Source organism: Dermacentor albipictus, chromosome 6 (genome assembly GCF_038994185.2).
Source record: "Dermacentor albipictus isolate Rhodes 1998 colony chromosome 6, USDA_Dalb.pri_finalv2, whole genome shotgun sequence".
Taxonomy (NCBI): domain Eukaryota; kingdom Metazoa; phylum Arthropoda; class Arachnida; order Ixodida; family Ixodidae; genus Dermacentor; species Dermacentor albipictus.
The window spans coordinates 48,369,364-48,384,676 of record NC_091826.1 but is presented as its reverse complement, the minus strand read 5'-3'; the positions used below and the strand labels follow the sequence as shown (position 1 = coordinate 48,384,676).

The window sequence follows — 15,313 nt, the reverse complement described above, 5'->3', positions numbered from 1 at the left end:
TCGGGTGGGTGGCTTGCAGAGTGGTCTTTGACCTACCCGATTCTTGCCCAGTCCAACTGAGTGGGTACGTGTGTGTCAAAAGGATCTACAGCTACATCGACGTGTAAAGGGTGTGATGTGGTGCGAGAGAGGCGTGCATGTGAGTGCAAGACGTAGGGTGCGTAGGGATGTGGACTGCGATAAAACTTGTGGAACAAACTGGCGATTCGGAGACGAGGCGTCAGCGTGTGTAGATCAGATCATGCTATTCAAGATGAAACGCTGATGCCGCACGAGTACGAGGAATGAATGATTCAAGTGTTGCTGTTAGGTATGTTTGGTGTGGGCGCGAGATAGCTGATCCATATTCAGGTCTGGAACGTATATGGGTGTTTTGTATAGGCAAACAGTTTAACGTATTCTGGTGTATGTCGGATATGTCGTTTCAAAAAACAAAACAAAAACAAAGCTCCGCGTTTTGCTGGCGGTGGATACGATGTCTGTGATATGTGCCCGCCAGTTAGGAGAGGGTGCTGCCTAAATATTTAAATGACGCCACTGATTCAAGGGATGTGTTAGCAATACAGTAAGGAATAGATAGGGGATTCTGGCGGCTAGAGAAAGTTATTGCTTTACATTTAGTAGAGTTACAGGGTCATAAGCCAGTCGTCACACCAACCTTGTACGCTCTTAAGGCCGAGCTGTAGCTGCTGCTTGTCCCTAGTATCGTGGATTGGTCGGTAGCTTACGCCGTCGCCTGCGAACGTTAAAAAAATATAAATTATGGTGTTTTTACGCGCCAAACCCACCTTAAGATTATGAGGCACGCCGTAGCGGAGGACTCCGGAAATTTCGACCACCTGGGGATCTTTAACGTGCACCTAAACCCAAGTACCACGGGCGTTTCCGCATTTCTCCCCCATCAAAATGCGGCCGCCGTGGCCGGGATTCGATCCCGCGACCTCGTGCTCAGCAGTCCATGCAGCCACTGAGCAACCACGGCGGGTCACCGAACGTTCATATTTGTGAAAGCACCAGTAGTGGAAGGTCATCGTTATAAATTAAGAAAAGTAGCGAACCGAAAACGCATCCTTGAGGAACGCCCGATGTTACTGGGAGGGAATTGGAGGAGTGGTTATTGATGTGTACTGACTGGGAGCGATTAGTAAGGAACGGTATCGTTCATTTTCGGACGTCATGGTGCAAGTTCAATCGGCATATTTTTAGTACTGTGCATAGGCCAACAGTTTAGTAACACCGACCGTGCAAGCCGGATCACATTGCGAGCGACCAAACGATGGGCATCACAAACACAGCACACTGATGATGAAGCCCATGGAATGCTTTCCTCAACCGCGATGATTTCACTTTCCTTGCGGCCTCCAAAGCGTAGCCGTTAGGGGTCCCGACTGAAGCGTTTTTTCTTGTTTTCCCAGTGCTGGTTTGTTTACGCACTAAAAGAAACGAAGGACGCTGCGGGACACCCTGGCAATGACCGCTGGACGAGCGGTGAGACGACTGCTCTGTGGGAAGGCATTCGCTAAAACTACCTAATCACGTCCGGAACTGCCCCTCCCGCCATGTTATTCAACCCCTGCACGAACGAAAGCGCTCGCTAATTGCGCTTTGATGGAGCTGTGGCTTCACGACCTAAACGGCCATCACGGTGCCGCCAAGCGGCAGAGCTACAGTGCACAGACCCATCTCGCGGAGGTAAAGTGCAGAGAAGCCGACGCACGGCACGCTCGTATAGTCCAACAGGGAGCGTGCCTCTGTAACGAAACGACTGATTACACAACAACACCTGGTGCGCTCGTCGTTGCTGCAAAGGCGTACGTGTTTACTCATTTGCCGCCTTTGTGGGAGAGAGAGAGAGAGGGAGAGAGATAGAGAGAGAGAGAGGAAACATCTTTATTGGAAAGTCCCTGCTGAATTAGAACGGAAGGGCCGGGATGCTAGTCCCGTAAAGCTCGAATCCCTTTCCGTCAGACGCCGGCTGCAGGCCTTGAGCCGTAGCGGCGCCCTCCGCCCAGAACAGCCCAGAACTGGTCTTCTGGGCATTCGCTGAGCAGTGCAACCTGCCACTGGTCAGGGGTCTCCATTTAAGCGGTGTGGTTTGCGCTGTGTCTGATATTGTCTGGAGCTGATGCGCAAGCCCACATAATGTGATGAAGGTCTGCCCGTGGTGTATTGCGTGGCTTACAGTGTGGTGAATATGCTTCTGGGTGTATTCGGTGCATGAGTAGTGGTGTAGGCAAGGTGCATTTGTAGAAGTGTCCGTGTAGTTGCTTGATGTTCGTTTAATGATTTGCCAGGAGCAGAGTATTCGTAGCGAGCATTGTGATAGTATTTGTGGGACTAACCTCCAGTAGGGAAAATGAGTAATTAAAAGGTCATCATCTAACTACATCAGTTCGGGAAGTGGGACAACAAGTAGCGAAGCTCGTGCACTGGAGAAGGGCGCGAAAGGAAGGATAACATGAAGCTAAGCGGTTATAATGCGAAAAACTTTTCGACTCATTTAATGAGGCACTATAAAGCAAAGCACTAAATCAGTTTAACCAGATAAAGCATTCTTTCAAATCTCGGTTGTCGTTAATTTCAAAATAATGGGTTGATTATTAGAAGAGAAAAATGAAAATTAAGGTTTCAGTGTTTCTTCTTTTTTTAATTTAGCGCCGAATCGCCGAACGCCGGTATACGTAACTGTGACGTCATGGATTTCGAAGTCTATCTTCGTGTTTAGGAGCTGGGCCGCGTTGGCTCGGCAAAAGTTCCCGAAGCTTCGTATTGTTCAATGTTTGGCTCCTTTAGAACGCGTTGCAGTGCATCTCTGCCGCTAAATCAACTACGCCCGAGAGGGCGCTGTGAAAACCAGTGACGTAGAGTTACTGTATATGCTACCACAGGTACCTGTGGTAGCATATACAGTAACTCTACAGTGACGGCACAGCAAACTGGTGCGGGAACCTCAAGGAAGCGTCGCCACCAGTGCGTAGTTACTGCGCTTTTTTTTTCTGGGTGACCGGGCGTCTTATAGTGGTAAGAGGGGTGTTTTATGCGTTGCATATTGCAATCACTCAGTTCAGCCCTTGGGCGCGGCCGGGCAGCCACCATTGAGGGTATGAGCCATTGTTCAGTGCTGCACGTCTCATGTGTGGGTCTATTCTCATTTAAGTTTGCTATGTTTGTTATTAAGTTGCTTCTATTTTTATGCGTTGCATATTGCAATCACTCAGTTCAGCCCTTGGGCGCGGCCAGGCAGCCACCATTGACCTTTAGCGCAACCACGTGACGTGACGTCACGACAGCCGGAGGAAAAGCTGGGCCCCAACAAGCGCAATATGCAACGCATTCTTGGCTTAACCAAGCTAAGCCTGGCAATTTTTTTTGATATTGTAGGATAATTGATTGGTACAGAAGAAATCATTTTACTCTTTAAGTGTCCCCTGTAAAGCACTTTGCGGTTGGTAGGAATTTCCCGACTCACTCAACTTGGGACACCTGCAATAAAAACCGGAGCATGGCCGACAGTGGGATCGAGCCTCTACCTTCGAGCACAGCAGCCCACAGTTCAAACCAGTGGGCCACGATGGCTTTTCAATGCGAAGATTCCTTTTCCTATTTTTCCATGGTTATCACTTTGCTGCTCTGTTGCTGTTAGTCAGTCGCTATCTCGGTGGATGCATTTCGTGTATATGCAAAAAAAATTCTCTCTCTCTCTCTCACATAATCGCAATGTGCACCAAAAGCACATTGCGATTATGGGCCCGTCGTAGTGGTGGACTCCGGGAATTTAGACCACCTAGGGTTCTTTAACGTGTACCTAAATCGGGTGTTTTCGCATTTCGCCCCCATCGAAATGCGCCCACCGTGGACCGGGGTCCGATCACGCGATCAGCAGCGCAACACCACAGCCACTAAGCAACCACGGCGGTTTGTATGTGTAATCGAGGGTAATGTCAAAGTGCTAGAGATGTTCCTCAAACAACGCTGGTATGCTGCCCAAGTGCGCAGAGAGTAGTCGTAATTATTAACGCTCTAGCGTTGAAGTACCGGGTATATAGGCTAATACATTGTTGCTAAGCAACCACGGCGTTTTGTATGTGTAATCGAGGGTAATGTCAAAGTGCTAGAGATGTTCCTCAAACAACGCTGGTATGCTGCCCAAGTGCGCAGAGAGTAGTCGTAATTATTAACGCTCTAGCGTTGAAGTACCGGGTATATAGGCTAATACATTGTTGCTAAGCAACCACGGCGGTTTGTATGTGTAATCGAGGGTAATGTCAAAGTGCTAGAGATGTTCCTCAAACAACGCTGGTATGCTGCCCAAGTGCGCAGAGAGTAGTCGTAATTATTAACGCTCTAGCGTTGAAGTACCGGGTATATAGGCTAATACATTGTTGCTAAGCAACCACGGCGTTTTGTATGTGTAATCGAGGGTAATGTCAAAGTGCTAGAGATGTTCCTCAAACAACGCTGGTATGCTGCCCAAGTGCGCAGAGAGTAGTCGTAATTATTAACGCTCTAGCGTTGAAGTACCGGGTATATAGGCTAATACATTGTTGCTAAGCAACCACGGCGGTTTGTATGTGTAATCGAGGGTAATGTCAAAGTGCTAGAGATGTTCCTCAAACAACGCTGGTATGCTGCCCAAGTGCGCAGAGAGTAGTCGTAATTATTAACGCTCTAGCGTTGAAGTACCGGGTATATAGGCTAATACATTGTTGCTAAGCAACCACGGCGTTTTGTATGTGTAATCGAGGGTAATGTGAAAGTGCTAGAGATGTTCCTCAAACAACGCTGGTATGCTGCCCAAGTGCGCAGAGAGTAGTCGTAATTATTAACGCTCTAGCGTTGAAGTACCGGGTATACAGGCTAATACATTGTTGCTAAGCAACCACGGCGGTTTGTATGTGTAATCGAGGGTAATGTCAAAGTGCTAGAGATGTTCCTCAAACAACGCTGGTATGCTGCCCAAGTGCGCAGAGAGTAGTCGTAATTATTAACGCTCTAGCGTTGAAGTACCGGGTATATAGGCTAATACATTGTTGCTAAGCAACCACGGCGGTTTGTATGTGTAATCGAGGGTAATGTTAAAGTGCTAGAGAAGTTCTTCAAACAACGCTGGTATGCTGCCCAAGTGCGCAGAGAGTAGTCGTAATTATTAACGCTCTAGCGTTGAAGTACCGGGTATATAGGCTAATACATTGTTGCTAAGCAACCACGGCGGTTTGTATGTGTAATCGAGGGTAATGTTAAAGTGCTAGAGAAGTTCCTCAAACAACGCTGGTATGCTGCCCAAGTGCGCAGAGAGTAGTCGTAATTATTAACGCTCTAACGTTGAAGTACCGGGTATATAGGCTAATACATTGTTGCTAAGCAACCACGGCGGTTTGTATGTGTAATCGAGGGTAATGTTAAAGTGCTAGAGAAGTTCCTCAAACAACGCTGGTATGCTGCCCAAGTGCGCAGAGAGTAGTCGTAATTATTAACGCTCTAGCGTTGAAGTACCGGGTATATAGGCTAATGCATTGTTGCTAAGCAACCACGGCGGTTTGTATGTGTAATCGAGGGTAATGTCAAAGTGCTAGAGATGTTCCTCAAACAACGCTGGTATGCTGCCCAAGTGCGCAGAGTGTAGTCGTAATTATTAACGCTCTAGCGTTGAAGTACCGGGTATATTGGCTAATACATTGTTGCTAAGCAACCACGGCGGTTTGTATGTGTAATCGAGGGTAATGTTAAAGTGCTAGAGAAGTTCCTCAAACAACGCTGGTATGCTGCCCAAGTGCGCAGAGAGTAGTCGTAATTATTAACGCTCTAGCGTTGAAGTACCGGGTATATAATAATAATAATAATATTTGGGGTTTTACGTGCCAAAACCACTTTCTGATTATGAGGCACGCCGTAGTGGAGGACTCCGGAAATTTTGACCACCTGGGGTTCTTTAACGTGCACCTAAATCTAAGTACACGGGTGTTTTCGCATTTCGCCCCCATCGAAATGCGGCCGCCGTGGCCGGGATTCGATCCCGCGACCTCGTGCTCAGCAGCCCAACACCATAGCCACTGAGCAACCACGGCGGGTACCGGGTATATAGGCTAATACATTGTTGCTAAGCAACCACGGCGGTTTGTATGTGTAATCGAGGGTAATGTTAAAGTGCTAGAGAAGTTCCTCAAACAACGCTGGTATGCTGCCCAAGTGCGCAGAGAGTAGTCGTAATTATTAACGCTCTAGCGTTGAAGTACCGGGTATATAGGCTAATGCATTGTTGCTAAGCAACCACGGCGGTTTGTATGTGTAATCGAGGGTAATGTTAAAGTGCTAGAGAAGTTCCTCAAACAACGCTCGTATGCTGCCCAAGTGCGCAGAGAGTAGTCGTAATTATTAACGCTCTAGCGTTGAAGTACCGTGTATATAGGCTAATACATTGTTGCTAAGCAACCACGGCGGTTTGTATGTGTAATCGAGGGTAATGTTAAAGTGCTAGAGAAGTTCCTCAAACAACGCTCGTATGCTGACCAAGTGCGCAGTGAGCAGTCGTAATTATTAACGCTCTAGCGTTGAAGTACCGGGTATATAGGCTAATACATTGTTGCTAAGCAACCACGGCGGTTTGTATGTGTAATCGAGGGTAATGTTAAAGTGCTAGAGAAGTTCCTCAAACAACGCTGGTATGCTGCCCAAGTGCGCAGAGAGTAGTCGTAATTATTAACGCTCTAGCGTTGAAGTACCGTGTATATAGGCTAATACATTGTTGCTAAGCAACCACGGCGGTTTGTATGTGTAATCGAGGGTAATGTTAAAGTGCTAGAGAAGTTCCTCAACCAACGCTGGTATGCTAAACAAGTGCGCAGTGCAGTCGTCATTAGCGTTGAAGTACTAGGCTGACAAGGAAATTTATTCACCCGAAGGCGCGCTTACAACTGTGATATGAACGAAAAGTACAATATAAGGCACATCACATGTAATACATCAAACTTGATGTTAATAGACACGTCCGCTGTCACGGCAGTTTACACTAGAGGCCTTAGTACAAAGATTGCGCGATGTAACATTGTTTCTTTCTCTATGTTGTTGCAGACGACGCATCCACAAAAAAATGAATTTCGAACCACACATAACCAGGCCTATCACGTGACGCAATAAATTCACTGAACTAATTGAATTGCGCAAGCTAGAATACTTGGAAAAATCGTAAACTACGACTTACACATAACCTACAGACATGATAGCTCTCGGACTGTAATTTGAATGTACGAAAAAATGTAATTCTGTCATGCGAAAACTCAAACATTACACAACGCACACACCGGAGACGGCGTCCGCCACTTGCGCACGCCGGCGCGTAAACATCTCAGAGTCCACGGAGCAGCGCGCCCGCTTCCTTGAAAGACTTCCAGATGGCGCTCGCCTCCGCCGCATCGCGGCCCCTGCAACAGGCCGCGTTTCGACCCGAGAGCCCGCTTTCGTGCATAGCGTTCACCGCGAGCGTTTCCCGGTAAACCTTATGGTTACATACGCTGCAGTTGCCGCGCCGTAACTGTCTCTCACAGGTGTCCTCCTGTGAGAGACCGTTACGGCGCTGCACTCATCTCTTCCGTTTCCTTTCCAAAAATCACTTCACACACACACAAGCGTGAGACGCAGTCAGGGATCTTTGAATATTATCGCGTTGCACTTTTAAAGGCGAAGCTTAAGCGACCTCAAAATTTTTCTAACTCGCTACATAAAACCCGAACTCGTAGCGTCGGCTCACGTGTATGTATCTAAAGAACAGTGATCTGTTGACGCAATGGCGAATTATATTTACGTGTTATTGGATCTACTTGGATTTTTCTTTGATTTAGCTACTGAGTATACTCAGTGATACATGTAGTCGGACGTGCCTATTCTGCAGTATCAGCCAAAAATGGGCATGCCACACTACGATTCTTCCATAAACCCTGAACATGTAATGTCGGCCCACAGATATCGCTAAAGAATACCGATTTGTTAATAGAATGGTCATTTATATTGCACGGATTTTTTACTTTGCGTTATTTGTTATTTAACTTTTTCTTTTTAGTTTTAGCCATGTGGTATCTGCCACTGGGGTTGTGCCCGTCCTTGCCCAGTCCTCTATAGGATGGGTATGTGCCACTGTGCATCCCCTGAATTGGAGCTTGCGTTTCGGCATATTTTGCGTGACGATACTGTGCGTAAACCTGAATAGCTGCATCATAGTACAGTTCTGCTCGCTGTGGCGGATAAACATAAGCATTCCATGAGATCGCGCGTTGCAAGGATGAAAGCGAACCAAATTGTACACATCGCCGTTAGCTGTAAAATATGTAATTAACCGCTTTATTAAAGCTTCGCTTCACATGGATTCCAACAGGTGCGCTGGATATATATATATATATATATATATATATATATTCTTTATTGCCTCCTTGGTACAAATAAAGCTGCTTGTAATGAGAAATTATTCATACAATTGATAGGATTCCCGCATAGCTCAGGCAGAATAGGCCTGCAAGACCCGTCTTGCGCGGCAATACGCTTTTGTGCTCACGCTTTCGCCATACCCTCCTCCTCCGCTTCCTGCCTCGTGTTTCCGCTGCACCCTCCTCCTCAGCTGTCCTTCTCGCGCTCTCTTCACTATCGCTGTCTTCGCTATCGCTATCATCTGCCGCTGCGCTCGGCGTTCGCGTTCATCCTTCGCTGTGTTCGTTCGCTTGGTTACAGGGGACAACGCCGACGCTCACCGCAGGAACGGGCGCCTAAAGGCCCGTTTATAGTCCGACGTTATCGGCGCGCGGGCGAGCGTCGTTCGCGGTCAGTCACGCTACGTCGGTTGCGCTGCGCCAGCCGAGATGCCATCCCCTCTATACTTCAACGCGCGCGCCGTCGGCTGCTATCTTCGGAGCATGCGCAGAACTTTCGCCAAGTCGCGCGTCGTCCGCAAAAGCCGTCTGCGGAGTTGTGTTGGCGCCGTTTTCTTCGCGCGCAATGCATTGTGGGTCGACGCAGTCGGCGGCTCCGGCGCGCGAATGGAGCAGGAGCCGAATTCGGACTATAAACGGCCCTTAAGAGGTGCTCTCTAAAGAAAAGGGCAGTTTCGTAGGAAGAGCGAAGCTGATAGAGCGATGGCAAGTTATTAAAATATCACACTAGGTACGACTAGTAGATCTATGGGCAGAAAAATTGGAGTAAGTATTCGCTCGCCAACAAAACGCGCGTGGTGGCGAAGTGCTCAAAGACACACTTGAACAGAGTTCACTCGATGATCGAGTGGACTCGCGCTCGCGTCGCCGGAGTGATGAACGCTGCCGCTCCATTCGCCCTTTCAACGTTGCCGCGTCTCCTAACAAAGTCACTGCATCACGTGACTTCCGACACTGGGCGCGCAGGAAAACAGCTAGAAGTTATTTATTTTATGGGGTTTTACGTGCCAAAACCACTTTCTGATTATGAGGCACGCCGTAGTGGAGGAATCCGGAAATTTCGACCATGCACCTGGGGTTCTTTAACGTTCACCTAAATCTAAGTACACGGGTGTTTTCGCATTTCATCATCATCATCAGCCTGGTTACGCCCACTGCAGGGCAAAGGCCTCTCCCATGCTTCTCCAACAACCCCGGTCATGTACTAATTGTGGCCACGCCGTCCCTGCAAACTTCTTGCTATGCTTCTTCGTCCCTGCTATGCTTCCCTTCCCTTGGGATCCAGTCGGTAACCCTTAATCACCATCGGTTATCTTCCCTCCTCATTACATGTCCTGCCCATGCCCATTTATTTTTCTTGATTTCAACTAAGATGTCATTAACTCGCGTTTGTTCCCTGACCCAATCTGCTCTTTTCTTATCCCTTAACGTTACACCTATCATTCTTCTTTCCATAGCTCGTTGCGTCGTCCTCAGTTTGAGTAGAACTCTTTTCGTAAGCCTCCAGGTATCTGCCCCGTAGATGAGTACTGGTAAGACACAGCTATTATATACTTTTCTCTTGAGGGATAATGGTAACCTGCTATTCATGATCTCAGAATGCCTGCCAAACGCACCCCAGCCCATTCTTATTCTCCTGATTATTTCCGTCTCATGATCCGGATCCGCCGTCACTACCTGCCCCAAGTAGGTGTATTCCCTTACGACTTCCAGTGCCTCGCTGCCTATTGTAAATTGCTGTTCTCTTCCGAGACTGTTAAACATTACTTTAGTTTTCTGCAGATCAATTTTTAGACCCACTCTTCTGCTTTGCCTCTCCAGGTCAGTGAGCATGCATTGCAATTGGTCCCCAATTTCGCCCCCATCGAAATGCGGCCGCCATGGCCGGGATTCGATCCCGCGACCTCGTGCTCAGCAGCCTAACACCATAGTCACTGAGCAACCACGGCGGGTAGCTAGAGTTGGGGGGGGGCGACAGCCCATAGTCGGCTCGCCCTAGATTTCGTAAACTCGCATGCTCGCCCTCACAGCAGATCACATGACCACTAACGCTAGGTGCGCAGGGTCACGTGACCACTAACACGCTGCCGCGCATGCGCCTCGAGCGTGCGCAGATAAAGGTAGCACGAAGCTTCAAAGGAAAGCTATGCAGTTTCCACGAAAAGAAAGCTTCGTAGTTGAAAGAAAAGTTCGTCCTCGTCCGGGGGTCGAATCCGCGGAATTCGCCAGAGAAAGTAAGGCCTGTCTAACGCGTCACCTCTGCCCAGCTTTAAGCTTACAGCCGAACATCGCTAAACAGTATGTAGTCGGTGGGGAGGAGAACGGGAGGGAAAGAGCACAGCGCCTTTCATGTTGTTAAAACCAACCAATGAAATCCCCCTCCCCCCCTCCCCCCAAAAAAACATTCATTACCGCGAAGAAGATTGGCGTGCGCTTCGTCCGCATCATCAACGCCTCGCTCGAGGACAGCTCGCGCTTTCAGTGGCTGACCCTCGATCAACAGACGTTTCTGCATATCGTCATTTTGTGGTGATTATACCATCTTTCATATTAAATAAATATTAACGTGCGATGTGAACCACAGGCATGACATTACATGACAAGAACTGTATTTGAGTCCTGAAGAACTGAGATCTAGGGGAGCCGAAGACCTCCAAGATCATGTCGGTGGCTCCACCTGTGGTGGGACCGGGAGATGAAGTCCCGCCGCAACGTCGTGGGCCCTCTGGACACCCTGGAGTTGAATGTGGAGATTACTCCTCTTGAGGGATTCCTCCCATTGCTCTTTCGTGATGGGCGGAGAGGCGCTAAGGGCTGGGCACAGCCAGAGCATGGGATCAAAAGAGCACGAGTCATGACCACATTTGGGGCACGACTGTGAGTGGTCAGGGTCTATCCTGTTATGGGACAGAGGAATGGGATACGAACGGGTTTGCAGAAGTCTGAGTGTGCTAGCCTGAGGTTTATTCAATTTGTGGTGGGGGGAGGGGGAAATGTCCTCCTTCCCAGTCGACAATGGGAAACAATTCTGTGGAAAGTACATAATGGATCTTTATGGATGTTGACCTCGTTCCAAGCCTGGCTACCTGCGGCAGCGCGATACGTGAAATCGCGGGCTCTCCAGTGGGCCTGCTCGTTAGGATTAACGAGCAGGCCCATCCGAGCGGGTTAACTGAGCCATCTAGATGGGCTGGAAACCACGAGATGTGGTGTCCTCCTTCGCTGCTTTCCCGAGTTCTTTGAAGATAAACCACAGCTTTAAATTTTTTCAAGCAGCTCCTAGTGGCCTATCTTATTATGGTTGAGGCTGGTTGAGGCTAGTCAACTGCGGATTATTCAAGGATACATACACTGGGTTCAGAAACAAGAACGATTTGGTTTCCTGATATGTTCTGTCCTTTTCTGACGAGAATAAATAAAACAAAGATGGAGTCTCCGGAGACACTTAGAGATCTTCGACGTCACGAAATGGCAACACCTATATGGGTTTGGACAAGAGAAAAATTAATCCAGAAATACGCGGCCTTCAGTTGTGAGGTTCTCGCTGTACTCGCGGGAAACTTTTCTCGACTATGAAGCGAAAGCTACGAGGGCGGAGATTGTGCACGTGACTGTCTGTATTCGTACGCAATGTAGTCCGGGCGCGCTCACCATCGACTTCTGTTCCGCAAACTTCGCACAACCTCTTTACTTTAGTCAAGGCGAATACGATTAACTCTGCGGGAATCAATGTTTATTCACATCCGATATGTACCAAGTTCTGAACGGCGAGCATCGCATCCTGCGTCGGAGCTCCGAAGCAGCCGTATGACGTCATTTACAACTTAGACGCGCAACCGACGCTGCAGCGTCGGTAGAACCGGCGCAGCCGTCAGCTCGCTCACTCGTTTTGTACAGGCCAATGGTTCCGATTTCCAGATGGGTTCGCTCGGTCTCCGCGCAGACGTCGGAAAAACTTTTTTTTTGTGTGTGTGTACGCTTCGACACTCTTTTGTTGCTAAAGTTGGCCAACAGCCTCTAAGGGGAGTTGATTGGCGGGACAGCAAGCGACGAACACTCCCCAGAAGACGCTGGCATCATATTGTGTTTGATGAATGTGCAAAACGTGCGACGGACTCGGGTGTGCGAAAACTGGAAAAAGCTAACTAAAAATACATTAAAAGACGAATAGCTGACTGGTGTATCACTTATCGTCTCAAATTAGGTGCTGTAAAAAACAAAACAAGAACTTTTGTTTTGTATTTCCCGCGTAAGAAAACGTGAGCAAATTTGGGGAACTACTTCTGGCATGTGAAACAGGCGCGCTTAGTTTCCGTAGCCTTCGCTTCGCAGCAAAGAAAAGTTGTCTGCGAGTATAGTATGTCCAGATCTTGAGCCTAACAAGCAGGGATTAAAAAAAAATTGCGACGATGCAGTTTTTCTGTGCTGTGATGTCTTTTTAAGAACCATTTCCATTGACTGACCTTAGATATCTAGCTTCACATTTTAAGCTCGTGGCTGTTATGCAGAACCGTGTGATTCATGGTACAGAATGTATGAAATGTTCAGTCCAGATGGAAGTCCTTAAGCTGCACCATTGGCGAACCATCTGGTAAATGTTGAATTTACTCTCTAGCGAATATGCTGATGATGAGAAAACGTAACACCCTAATAGGCAAATACGATAACATAATCCAGTGCTAATCCCGTGTGATTAGGTGTAATGGCAGTCAAGGGGATGAGATCGAGATGACTGGCGGAATCGAAGCCAGAAAGAAGGCTAGGTTGATGTCAATTTTAAAGTTAAAATATGTATAAAAATCCTTCAAAGCTTTAATGCTACGAATAAGCGGCCATTACGGCCTTGGTTGGTTGGTTTGCTTCTATACGATGATAATGATGATGATGACCTTAAAGGAAATGGCCCCTACCCATCAGGGGTATTGTTCAAGAGTCGGGTAGTCAAAAGTATTGGAGGGATAAACTTGAAATTTATAATAATGATGATAAATAAATGAAAGTGGAGAGGTCTTTTTGCTTGAATAGCTATTCTCGATGAATAGTAATGAAAATGTCGACAAAGAAAAGTCGAAGCAAGAAACAAATGACCAATGAGATAAACAATTAAATCAATAGGATCCACCATGATGTTTTTCCTGTGGCAATGCACAACACGGCCCAGCTGTAGTGTCCCAGCACAGGATCCCCGAAAGACAGCACAACAGGGGACCATTTGTTTCATATATTTCGGTATTCGACATCTTCTTCGAGCTTCTCTTCTAGTCCTCCACGTCCTCTGTGCCAGCCGTTTAGCCATAGTCCACGATGTCCACCACGTCTCTTCGTTCCTTTCTACCTCCACGACCTCTCCACATGACATGAAGACTGCCCTGATCGAGTGAAAAAAGAAAATGTTTTTTAGCCCTAATGCAGCGGGTCTGAATGGTCTCTTTTCTTCTGTCGTGTTCGTTGATGCCTTTCGAACTGCCTCTCATCACGGATCGTAGGAGTTCGCATAGAATTGAAGCAGGCTAACGCTATGACCGATGTGCGGGACCCGTGACCTTTCCGCTGAGCGCCTTGCCGCCTCGTCGCACCCTGGGTGCATCTATCATCTCTTCCGCATTTGATAGCGATACTTCCGCGTCCCTGGGCACTTCCGCATCAGTAGGCACGTGAGCGCGCCTGCATACGCTGTAACGCGGAGGGTTGGTTTGACGGTGGTCGCTAAGGTGTGTTGGGCGAATCCATCACCATACGTGGGCGTTGCGTGTCGATGAATTCGTCAAACGGCGCAGGGCAGCAGTCGGTAGTATTGCAGCTCATGAATGGAACGACAGGAGGAACGATAAACTAGAACACCTAGGGGCGTGATACCTTGTGAGTATAGGACCGACGAACACTAAAAATGAATTGTAACCCTAATTTTTCTTTTGCAGGAACAGAAATTGAATAACGTGGAGAAAGTGTCACGAAAACTTTACTTTGGCGCCAGAACTGTGCCGCCGATGATGTTGCTGTGATCATGTGATGTGTCAACTATGTCAGCATATTTGCGCGTATTAGGTGATTTTTGTGCGGGGAGTGTTCACAAAAATTGCCATGTTATAGTCACGGCTAACATTCGAGTACATTTTACCTGTTTAATAGCAACAAAAACTTAGCCCCCTAGGAGACAATACCGAAATCTATAACATTACGTATGGGCTTGTCGCATGAGGGAAGTCCTATAGATGACGTCCCCTGCCACTTTTCTTGCGTGTATTCTGGCCTACCGTGTTTCCGCTCGTCGTTGGACAGTCCTGTATTTGCAATTCCGGAAGTGTGACGCGTCAGTTTAGCTAAGCTCGGTATCTTGCTTTAGCACGCCTTTAGCACGCCTTTAGCACTGTCGCTGAGTCGCTGCACGCAAGGTTGTCAAACACGCCGCAGTACCTAAATCCGACGCCGAGGCTTAAATGCGTCAATATCATCTCACACTGACAAATGGAGCTGCACGGAGACCAAAGACGCGCTGAATCTTGTTCTCATCAAAGGTGGTCTAATCGTAGCACTCGACAATGTGAGATCATTCCTTCAAGTGAATAATCAATTAAGTGGAACGCTAAAAGCAAAGGCAAACTTTCCATTTTCTTTCTATTTTCGCTTCTTTCCGAGTCATTTGAGGAACAGCCAGTTGCTGCTGCTACTGCGGCTGCTGCTGTTACTACTACTACTACTACTACAACTACTACTACTACTACTACTACTACTACTACTACTACTACTACTACTACTACTACTGCTGCTGCTGCTGCTGCTGCTACTACTACTACTACTACTACTACTACTACTACTACTACTACTACTACTACTGCTGCTGCTGCTGCTGCTGCTGCTGCTGCTGCTGCTGCTACTGCTACTTCTACTACTACTACTAC

At 47.7% G+C, this 15,313-nt stretch overlaps 1 protein-coding gene across 9 annotated transcripts in view; it reads right to left on the bottom strand.

Annotated features, from left to right (window-relative positions):
• LOC139061064 (E3 ubiquitin-protein ligase RNF217-like) overlaps window positions 1-15,313 on the bottom strand; it is a 344,621-nt gene that overhangs the window by 5,221 nt on the left and 324,087 nt on the right. For 3 of the 9 annotated variants that reach the window (XM_070540513.1, XM_070540514.1, XM_070540518.1), the window contains one exon: window positions 659-736. The exons of 3 other annotated variants lie outside the window; for them this stretch is intronic. Coding sequence is in view for 1 of the 6 variants with exons in the window: in XM_070540518.1 (XP_070396619.1) it covers window positions 700-736 (37 nt within the window). In the remaining 5 variants the exon portion in view is untranslated. Of the gene's footprint in view, window positions 1-655; window positions 737-13,766; window positions 13,784-15,313 lie in introns of those variants that run through there. 3 more of the 9 variants (XR_011515155.1, XR_011515158.1, XM_070540517.1) reach the window with 3 other exon arrangements.